This window comes from Lactuca saligna, chromosome 7, assembly GCF_052625555.1.
Source record: "Lactuca saligna cultivar CGN05327 chromosome 7, ASM5262555v1, whole genome shotgun sequence".
Classification (NCBI taxonomy): Eukaryota; Viridiplantae; Streptophyta; class Magnoliopsida; order Asterales; family Asteraceae; genus Lactuca; species Lactuca saligna.
In genome coordinates this window covers 53,189,290-53,200,944 of record NC_136423.1, presented here as the reverse complement: position 1 = coordinate 53,200,944, position 11,655 = coordinate 53,189,290, and the positions used below count along the sequence as shown (strand labels likewise).

At 33.5% G+C, this 11,655-nt stretch overlaps 1 protein-coding gene and 1 pseudogene across 2 annotated transcripts; both read right to left on the bottom strand.

Moving 5' to 3' along the window:
- Positions 1–5,869: 5,869 nt before the first annotated feature.
- LOC145006567 (transmembrane 9 superfamily member 11 pseudogene) lies at positions 5,870–8,281 on the bottom strand (annotated as a pseudogene). The gene is made up of 2 exons (XR_013662943.1): positions 8,168–8,281; positions 5,870–7,954 (listed from the first exon to the last, which is right to left on the bottom strand). The product of XR_013662943.1 is annotated as a transmembrane 9 superfamily member 11 pseudogene (transcript).
- A 1,725-nt stretch (positions 8,282–10,006) lies between these two features.
- LOC145004704 (uncharacterized) lies at positions 10,007–10,966 on the bottom strand. The gene has a single exon (XM_078963683.1). The coding sequence runs from the start codon at positions 10,927–10,929 to the stop codon at positions 10,108–10,110; it is 822 nt and encodes a 273-aa protein (XP_078819809.1). The 5' UTR covers positions 10,930–10,966; the 3' UTR covers positions 10,007–10,107.
- Between the last annotated feature and the right edge of the window lie 689 nt (positions 10,967–11,655).

Here is an 11,655-nt window from a genome sequence, read left to right as displayed (position 1 = left end):
TGTGTTTGCTTAATTGCCTAGATAAATCTTACAAAGCTCAATTACAATTAATAACTAGTTATTTATTTGTTTGTGTATGACCATACATAATATTACATGAATTGGTGAAAATATTAGTTTATTTGACCAAAATAGCTAATTACATAGCAATTGGTAATTAACTTTATTAATTCGTAAATAGTAACTAACCATAGGAAAAAGGTGGATTCGAAAGTAAACGAAAGTGTTTTTAATATATTGAATAAAACAGTTTTTAGTTAAGTGCATAAGTTTTTCTGAACTTGAAAAATTAGATAAAACCCCTTTTAACTATTATTTGCTTTTAGATAAATTTTTAGTAGTTACTTTAATATACTAGATTTGTTCCTTAAATTCGATACACAACTTACTTTACTATACTATATACTTATTAGGTACATTGCCTATAGGTGCATTACTAGACAAGTAGTTGGTTAAAACTAGTAGGTATAATTTGTACGCATCAAGTTTTTGGTGTCGTTGCCAGGAAACGACTATTTTAGTTCTTAATTTAAGTTCTTTATCTTGATCAATCATTTTTGTGGGGTAAAACCTGCAAAAACCATGAGTTCCTTCAGTGAATAATCTCCAAATTTTGGCACCTTTATCTTTTCATTTCAAGAATCTCTCTATTCTCATTTTCCAATTGATCATATTCTTCAACAATCAGCAATGGGGTTCTTATTGGGAAACCCATGTTGCTGGTGATTTGAATAGAATACAATGGTTGATTTCGGTTAAGATCATCCATTGTTGTGTTGTTTTTAGCACAAGTGGTATATATAAAAACTTTTATCCTGATAGAAAAATGATTAAGTAATTTAGCTATTTTTAATCAATGATAATTTGATCTTCTGGATTCAAAGGAGAACCACTCAAGCTCTGATACAAGTTGATATAAAATGATATCTCGAGGATATTGTAGGATAAGGTTCAATTTCTTGAACCTTGAAAGAACAACAATAATGGAGGCTGGTAAAAGATTTACAGTCAAGTCTGGATCAAATCCAGTCAAGCCTTGAAGAATAACAACCAAATATCCAGTACACGAAAATATTAAAGTAGAGGAAGAGAATGAATGAAGAAAATGATAGAATGACATATGTGATTCTTGTATTGATAAAGGCGTGTTGATTACATGGAATGATACTCCTATTTATACTACCAGTAGCACAAAGGAAAAAGGATACAATAAAGACAAATACATACTGCAAATCAACCGCATGGCATTCTCTCAACCCAGAAACTCTTCAATTTTGGAATCTTCACAACTTCGGAACTTCAACATATCTCGAAAACTAAATAATCTTAGATAGCCTACAGTGTCACTTTCATGTACTATCATATACCTAATTTACTACAAGTCAGTCTTAATGGACCGATGCACAAGGTGAGGTGCCACACTCACCCAAGTCATGGTGTTCTGTTTCATATGATTCGCTACTCCGATGTTAAGAAATATAAGTATTTCAGAATGTCATTAAGGATTTTCTACAAACGGTGCCGAATTCAACCAATATATACCTCCCATATCCCATGTGATGTTTGCGTTGACTTTACTCATAGATCCAACATCACTCTAGTTCACCCATCTCTAGTGAATCATGTGTGAAATTGGTCGTCTAGAAAAACCATTCAATTGGCTTTCCTCGTAGAGCCAACATTAATCGACATTCCTCGTAGAGTCAATACTAATTGGCTTTCCTCATAGAGCCAACGCTACATGTCTTTCCTTGTAGATCCAAAACTACCCGACTTTCCTTGTAAAGCCAACACTAAATGGCTTCCCTCGTAGAGCCAACACTACCCTTGGCCCTTTATGTATATTCCCCCGCATTTCTATTATTTGAAATTATATATAAATGTCACTTTCATTCATTATTATTATGTATATTTTTCCTCATTTAATTATTATATAATATATCACTAGTATGTGATTTTCCTAGCATCTTTGACAATCTAATATTCAAGGTTGTAGAACTCCATACTCGGTACCTGTTCGGCCAACTGCTGAGTAGCGAGTACTCGAGGAGTACTAGAATTCAATAATTCATGTAGAAATATTTTTAGGAAAATTATATATGTCAAAATCATAAATTAAAATCATAAGTTAATTGAAATATATAAAAAAAAAATTAGATACATGTGAATACACAAAAACTGAAAAACACACAATGGTCTTACTTTGTGAATAATTACTGAAAATTTAAGATATATATGTAGTAATAATCACATGTTTGTGTTAAATAATAAATCATTAAATATATTATACATATTAGTCACCGAGTTGACCGAATTTTACAATACTATTCGCTTCAGTAAGGGGCCAATCGAGGAGTACGCGGACTCTGTAACTCGCCTCAGGGCGAGTAGCGAGTACTTGGACAAGTACTCAGCCAAATCGACGAGTTTTACAACACTAATATTCCAGAAATAGCATGCAAACATTATTATACAACACATTTAAAAAATAGTCGTCACACTAGTATGCACCTATCATCATAATTCATACCAAATCATCATATAAACTATCTGGCATGAAATACACCATAAATAATTCTATCACAATAGAGCATCAACATTTCCAACACATATACCATACACAAATAGGGACACACATCACAACATATCCAATTTGGAGCAATTGATCATTTAGTTTAGCATCTATCATGGGTTTAACAACACCTATCATAACATATATATCATCATAAATACTATCTAGCATAGATAACACCCTAAAGTTCATACCACACCTACATAACATATTTCTAGCACATAAAACATGACATATCATGCACAAGCTAGACTAATTCAGATCAATTGATTTATTGTTAAGAATTGCATATTCCCAAGGTTGTAAAAATGATTGACTCACCATTGTCACAAAAATGCACTTTCCCACTTCAAGTATTGTAATTTCTTGAGATTATCACAACCTCCCCTAATACAACACCAGATTACATGGGTTTTTCAACTTTACTACCTTCACAAGTATGGTCTTGATATTACAATTAGGTATATGCTCATTTTATTAGAGTTTTAGAATTTCGCTTCTTAACCCTTGTTTAATGTTTTGAGCGTAAAATAGATTCAGTAATTCAAAACAATCTGCATGAAAGCAGCTAAATCAAAACAATTTGTATGAAAACAGCAAAAACCAAACAATCTGCATGAAATCAGCTAAAACAAAACAATTTACATGAAAGCAGCCAAAACCAAATCTGCATTTCTGCAACCAAAGCAAAAAAAATCCAACAAAAAAAACAAAAAATAAAATTCAAATAGAGATGCGAAATAAAACTAGAACATATGAGAATATGACCAAATGAACACAAACCCAAATCAAATACTTTTATAAACAAAAAATGAAACTTATAACCGGAAACAAACAAAGAAGGCGAAGTGAAACAAGAAATGCTAAAATAAAACAATATCAAATATTGTTGAAGATAATATAGATCCAATGATACTAGCGGAAGCGGAAATTGAAACTAAATTTACCAAAACTTAAAAAAATCTGATTTTTTAATAATATCAAACCAAGCACTGCATCTATATTTTTCGTAACACTAAACATAAATAGATAACCGTTAACACTCTTAAAAAACCACTTTTGTAACAAGAAGATAAGACGAAAGCATTATATTTGTTCTTACCATGAAGTGAAATTCATACAAAAGTAAAACAAAAACTTTTTTTAAAGAAACTTTCAAAACAACGAAAAAAAACTTGAATTCAACCGAAAATGTTAAGAATACTAAGAGTAGGAAACTTTCGACGACCAATATTTTCAAGAGCTTCCGCAAACCAAGACGAACCAAAAATACTTTCGGAAGAAAAATTGCGGCGCGATTTTGATCATTGTGACGAGAAATCGACAAAATGAATAAACAACAAAACGAATCAAATCTAATCGAACCAAATAGAATCGCGGCGCAAGAAATGGCGAAATAGCAAATTGAACAAATAACGACACGAAATGGATAGAACCAAAATCGAAACAAATCAACTCTAATAGAAAAAAGTAGCGTCGCAACACTAAAAATCAGAAGAAAAAAAAAAAAAAAAGCAAATCGAACAAATGAAAGCACGAAACGGATCAAACCAATATAAACAATCCAAATTACGGCGCAAGGAGCCAAAAGTCGGTGCAAAAAATACGAAAACAACAATAATTGAAATAAGAAAAGCAGCAACAAACAAACAATTCAACCAAGTCAAGAAAAACAAATAATTCAAACAAATCAAACCAAAAGAAATAAAGAAACCAATCAGGGATCATATCTAAGATAGCAACGAGATTCACAAATTGCGACAAAAATATCGATGAAAAGGTATTTTCGTGGTGCGATATAACAAATCGTGACAGGATATCCAAGGCAAACGAACACATCAAACCAGATAGTGATGAAATAACAACAATACCCTCAAAACAACAAATTCGAAAAAATCAAACCAAAAGAAATAAAGAAACGAATTTGAAAAACATAAAAATCGTAAAAGACTGATCGAACACAATTCTAACTCTGATGCCGTTTAACTAATAACAATCTACAAAATCTAATAATAATATGGAGAGAAAACACCTAAGGTTACACTGACGATAGAAAATTGTATAGATAGAAAACGGATAAGGTTACATTATTGATAGAAAACGGTAAAAAAGGAAAAAAAAAATAAATAAGACTATTAATAGGAAAGTTATATAGGGTTAACCTAGCTAATGCACAAAACATAAGACCTAATTATAAAAAAAAAAAAAAAAAAACTCAAGTAACTTATTATGCTAACAATTCACTCCTTTGATTTTTTATTTTCGAATAGATTTAGTAAAAATGGTATAACTTGGACTCAATGGTGGCAAAACCATCTTTTCTATCTGCAAGTTTTCATGATAGTTGTGTTTTTCTAAAATTCAATTTTTCAGCAAAAATACAAAAGAAGAGAGGTTTGAAAAGTTGAGAGGCCGAGTTAGAGCCACTCGTTAAAGACAAATGAAAAAAGCAATCTAACTCTCATCAACTCAACGAAAGAAAGATTTATTCCCCAATCTTTTTTAGTAGATTTGGATCTTCTTTTTAAACTTTTATTAGCCTTGACAAATATTGTCCCTTAAACCCAAGAGGGTGTTTTGCCTGCAAGAGCTTCTATTAAACCTTACTAAACTAGCTAGTTGTGTGTAGCTCCATCTTCAATGGCCAAATACCCAAATGATTAGTCAATTAACTGATCTACTTCACAACACCAACTTGTAGAGATACAATCCGAAATTTATTGCAAAAAATGACTAAACATGGAACTTGAATAAATTATCAACAGAAAAAAAAAAATTATTCATGATATATAATCAGATATACAATCACTCCATTACAATTTACCAAACCAATGGTGGCCACGGGGGTGTGTAGGAGGTGCGGTCACAAGAGGCCTCCGATTTTAGGGAACCTCCGAATTTTGGGACATATATATAGTTATGGTGTTGGTATTTTCTTAAAAGATATAAATAAAATTAGTCATCCGTTTCTTATATGCTCAATGTAATATTTGATTGTAATCTAGAAGTCAATTTAATCATGAAGAGAGTTAATGAAAATCAAAAAATCAAAATATAACCGTAAATTCTAAAATCTACTAACAATTTAATGAAATTAACTTTATCTAAAAAAAATACAAACATTTGCTTGTCTCTCCTACTCAAAACTCTCCTTTTTTTTGTCTTGAATCTTGATATTTCACTGAGTCTCCTGTTGCAGTCTCGTCCTCCGAAATATCAGGGCCGGATCTGACAAAATATCAAACTTATCCGGACTATTGTCTAGTCTTTTAGTTGTATATATACACAACACCAACATAAAATGGAACCCGGATGTCATTGAAATTCATACAATCAACAATACACGAAATATACCAACAGTCAAACTACCAATCATCCATCTACTCCTTTAATTTCATATGTAGTAACTAAGTTCTTGCCATCAAAGTATAATACACAAACTACATAACAGAAAAGAAAATTTTGAGTTTCTAGAAAGCAACCCCATCGACTTCTTAGTTCTTTCAATCAAGCCTCACAGACGAGAACAAGTAATGCACAAACCAAAAAGACGAAAGGAACCCAACGGTGCCTGTCACTAGCATGGTGGCTAGGACCATCAAGAGTGAGTAACCAATGTAGAGTATAACCGATATTGGTCCACTTAGGTTCATGAGTTCAAAAATTAGATAGTATATCGAGTACAAGAATATATACAATGCCACCGATCCAGAAGCAAGAAACGATTTCCACCACCATTTCCAGTCCTCAACACAAAGATGCATGTAGGTCAAAACCAATGACACCTCAGCGCACACCATTACTAGAAGGATCAAAGCAACGAACATGAACCCTATAATATAGTACACACGATCCATAGAAACGCTAGACATGATGAAGTTGATCTCCACGAAAAGGGTACCGAATGGAAGAGTTCCAGCACCAAGAACAAGAACCCAAGATGGGTATTTTTTAGCAGGGATTTCACGAGGAATTTGATTGGTTCTAATCTCGTATTCAATATGAGGCGCCTTTACACCAAAGTAACCACCAAGAAGCGATAAAGGAACCGAAATGCAAAACCAGAGTACTATTAGGGTTACAAATACCGAAAACGGGATAGCTCTAGTGCTGTGTGAAGTCGATAAGAGGAAATTTAGAACAAAAAAAATCAAGAAAGTGATACCCGGGAAAAAGCAAGCAACTTTCCAAGAAACTGAAACCCATCCTTTATGATCGCCGGAAAAGATTGTCCGCCACATTCGTACGGCGATATATCCGGCCAAGATTCCGAGGACCATGTAAAATATTAACATTCCGATGACTAAAGTGCCACGGGACACCGGAGACATGAATCCCATGGCGGCAAAAATGAAGGTTAAAACCGTCGTTCCAAGAATCTGAATCCCATTTCCCACCATTACACAAAGAAGCATGGGATTGCTAGGAGGACGGAAGACATCGGTTACAACAAGTTTCCAATTTGACACATCCCGTTTAACTGTTATTCTCAAAAAGATCACAAGAATGATTCCAGCTAAAAAAGTGATGATCATGAGTGAATTCACGATGGAAAACCAGTCTACATTTGCTCCCTCCATTTTCATGTAAGAATCCCATCTTGATGACCACTTGATGTCACTTTCGATAAATGTGACTTCATACGTGAACGCTATGGGCTCGTTTTCCTTTAAAGCAACTATGCTATCCTCACAATCAATCTTAGATGGATACTTACTGTAAGTTTTCAAATTCTTTAATGTCTCGGGGTTATGTTTAACACTGCAAGGATCCACCTCAAACCCTACAACCATGTATTTATGAGGAACATTCATCTCTTCGTACTTGTGAACCAAAACTGTGAACTTCAAGTGATTAAACACGTAATATGAATCAAAAAACTTGAGACCTATTGGGTACCCAGTCCACCTCGGGTAATCAGTAACATACCGAATGGCTGGCAAATTATCAAGGAACAAATTAACTTGATATAGCTCCTCAATCCTGTTCGTTAGCAGCTTATACTCGTCACTGGATAACGATTTTGTTTCGCAAAGAAAGATCTCGGTTTCATTTGTGTACATATGAAAGTTATAAGGCGAGTTTTGGATCCAATCACCAATCAGAAGCTCACCAAGATTATCGGCAATGTCTTTCACACCTTCTGGGGGTTTACAGAAGGGTAAACTATAGTAGTTATAAGGGATTACTGTATCAATTGAAGTTAAAGAGCTAAGTTTCACAGATAATGGCTCACCTTTGACATATGTGGGAGGATAACTACCAGGGTGATAAAACCCATGACCCAATTTAGATATCAAGCAGATGATCAACAAAACCCAATATATCTTGAGTATATTGAAGAATTCCATATGGTTTAATCACCTTGTCAGGTCTGGAAGACTGGAAGCAAAAGCAGTAGAATTTCAATGTCGCTTTAAAGATATGAAGTTGAATTAGAATACGGGGAAAGGGAAATCTAATGTTATTGTGAATTGTGATCAAATCGTAAGAGTTGAAATGTAATTACGAATGTTCAACGATGAAGTAAAATGGAAATAGATTTGAACTGTAAGAACATAAAAGAAGGAAAGACTGCATAGAAATTTAACTGACCTTACGAAATAAATTGTTGCTGTTCCTCCTGATTTTCGCTAAAATGTCCAGAGAAAAGAAAGCGTACTCTCGATATAAATATCACCAGTGACTGAGCATCGGAGTCCTCACCATACCATTTTTCACATTTGCTTGTTCTTTTCTTGCTGAGTCATCATCCCACTACACAAAACAGACAACCAAAACCTAAACCCCAAATATTCGTTTTATATATTATTAATCAAGTATTTAAACAGGTTTAATTCCCGCTAAATTAATTTTATTTTATATATACACTCCTATGTGTTTGCTGCTGCCAAAAAAATTCGATCAACTTTTTTTTTTTCTTTGGTTCTTGGATCGATATAATTACTTATAGGGAATAAGACTAATTAAGGTAATTAACTTTTCGGTTTGTTCACATGTAGGTAACTATCTTTTTTTTTTTATACATCTAGGTAACAAACATTTTGAAACTGTTCACATATGACCATTATGACCTGCTGTAGTAGGTTACCTCTGGCTACAGTAGATCATAATGGTTACGTGTGAACACTTTTAACAAGTTCGTTACCTAGATGTGTACAAAATAAAAATAGTTACCCAAATATGAACAAACCAAAAGTAAGAGTAAATTACACGAATGGTCCCTGTGGTTTGGGGGATTTATGCGTTTGGTCCCTAACTTATTTTTTTTTAATTCGGATGGTCCCTACTGTTTTGTTTTGTTGCGTTTGGTCCATGTCTTACCTAAAAAGACTAGTGTGTCCTTATTAATTTAATTTTTTTAAATTAATTTTCTTATTTATGTATTTTTTATATGTTTAAAAAATCTAATAGACCTCACATATATGTATCTCCTCACCATCCTATCTTTCATCATCCTAAACTTTTATTTCTTTTCCATATTTAATGACAATGAAGTCTTCACCATCTATTCTTTTTCGGTCCTTCAACTTCATCGAACCAACACCACAACCCAATAAAGTGAAGAGACTGTGGGTTATGGTGTTTGTTCGCCAGAGTTGAAGGATCAAAAAACAAAATGATGGTGAAAACTTCCATTTCACTAAAGATTGAAAGAAAATAGAGGTTGAAGAGGATGTGAGATGGGATGGTGACTGGTGGGACCTAAATTAAATTTCTCAAATGTGGTTTCAGATTTACGGTGAGGAGATACAAATATGTGAGGTCTATTAATTTTTTTAAACATATAAAAAACATAAATAAGAAAATTAATTAAAAAATAAACTAATAAGGAAATAATAGTCTTTTTTAGGTAAGACAGGGACTAAGCACGCATCAAAAATAAACAGTAGATACCATCCGAGTTAAAAAGAATAAGTTAGGGACCAAATGCACAAATTCCCCTATACCATAGGGACCATTCATATAATTTACTATTACTTTTGGTTTTGTTCATATTTAGGTAACTATTTTTTTTTTACACATGTAGGTAACAAACTTGATGAAACGGTTCACATATAACCATTATGACCTGCTGTAGCTGGATGTAACCTGCTACAGCAGGTCATAATGGTCATATGTGAACAGTTCCAAAAAATTTGTTACCTAGATGTGTACAAAAAAAAATAGTTATCTATATGTGAAAAACCCGAAAAGTTAATTACCTTAACAAGTCCTATTCCCTTACTTATATATTGTGTTATAGATTCTTATTCTTATTATTATTATGATATATAAGCTTCAGATTCTTGAAAAATTATAAAGTACCGTAACTTCAAATTTTATTATATTGTAAATTAAGTATAGTAATTACATTTATTTATTTTTTATGTTAGGAGTTTTTAGGAATTGATAATTTGTAATAGTCACAAAAATTTCAAAATATAGCACACAACTTTATTTTTGAATCATATCGTAATTGATTCTTTACATGATATTGAACATAAGACAACATATTCCAAAATACAACAATCTATAGTTATAAGTTTCAGAATCTAGGTGCATTGGAAGCCGGATGGGGACTTCTTTCCACAATAGTTAAGCAACACACTCAATGAGACAGGAACGTTGAGGTTGATTCCCAAGACATTAGCTTTAATGGCAGTGCAAAGACAGACTGCAGCGTCAAGATCTGCGAGGCCGGAAAGGAGGGAACAACATGGTGTCTCTGATGGGTTTCCGATGACTATAGGGAGAAGGTTGTTGAGCAAGTTAGCACACACACCCAATTTGAGAGTGTCTGTCGGGCAAGTGGCTTTAGGAGGGCTTGAGGGCGTTGGAGGGTTTGAAGGTGTTGAAGGTGTTGTAGGTGTTGGGGGTGTTGAAGGTTTTGTAGGTGTTGGAGGCGTTGAAGGTGTTGTAGGTTTTGTAGGTGTTGGAGGTGTTGAAGGTTTTGTAGGTGTTGGAGGCGTTGAAGGTGTTGTAGGTTTTGTAGGTGTTGGAGGTGTTGAAGGTTTTGTAGGTGTTGGAGGCATTGAAGGTGTTGTAGGTTTTGTAGGTGTTGGAGGTGTTAAAGGTTTTGTAGGTGTTGGAGGCGTTGAAGGTGTTGTAGGTTTTGTAGGTGTTGGAGGTTTTGTAGGCGTTGGAGGTGTTGTAGGTTTTGTAGGCGTTGGAGGTGTTGAAGGTTTTGTAGGTGTTGGAGGCGTTGAAGGTGTTGTAGGTTTTGTAGGTGTTGGAGGTGTTAAAGGTTTTGTAGGTGTTGGAGGTTTTGGTGGAGGTGGGCAGCCTTTTGGGGTACTAGTGGAAGATACGAGAGTGAAGAAAAGAAGGTTGAACATAAGAAGAAAAGATATGTTTGCCAAAGCTTTTGAAGCCATTTTTTAATGCTTTAGCTTCTTATAGTTGGAAAGTGTTGTAGCCTGTTTTGTATAATGATCTGCAAAGTACTTACAGTATTTATAGATATGGAAATGGCTTCATCACTGTTTGATAAATAGCATAATATTTTTATTCCATTTTATTCCTCTAAAATTATAAAATTATTTTGAACGAAAATGACATGAATTTAGTCATAAATGCTCATAAAACCCATTAGTTTTTCAAAATTCCATTCGGATGTTGAGAAATGTAGGCATCCGTGTTTTGTGAAATATTGCAACATCAAAGTCAACTTTACAATTTATAATTATTTTAAGACTTTGCGTGTAAGCCTAATTTGGGACTTCATTTGACAAATATCATTTTTATTTGTTTACCTTTAATTTTATATTATTTGTTGCTATTTTAATCAATCTTGTGTCCAGACTTATTTCATGAAAAACCTTACTAAAATATACTTTTTTGTTATAACACGATTTTGTTAAGAAGCACTAACGAGATGATAACAAGAGTACAAGGCATTAGTATTAAGGCTATGTTTGGCGCGCCACAGCTAGCTGATAAACTAGCTTACTTTTCGAGCTTTTTTATGTTATCGTGTTTGGTAAGCCAAAAAGTAGCTTATAAGCTAGCTTTTTGAAAAGCTACTTAGACTAGCTTTTTAGGAGTTTTTTTAAAATTTTCCAAATACACCCTTAATTAATTATAGAAACACATATTCTTAC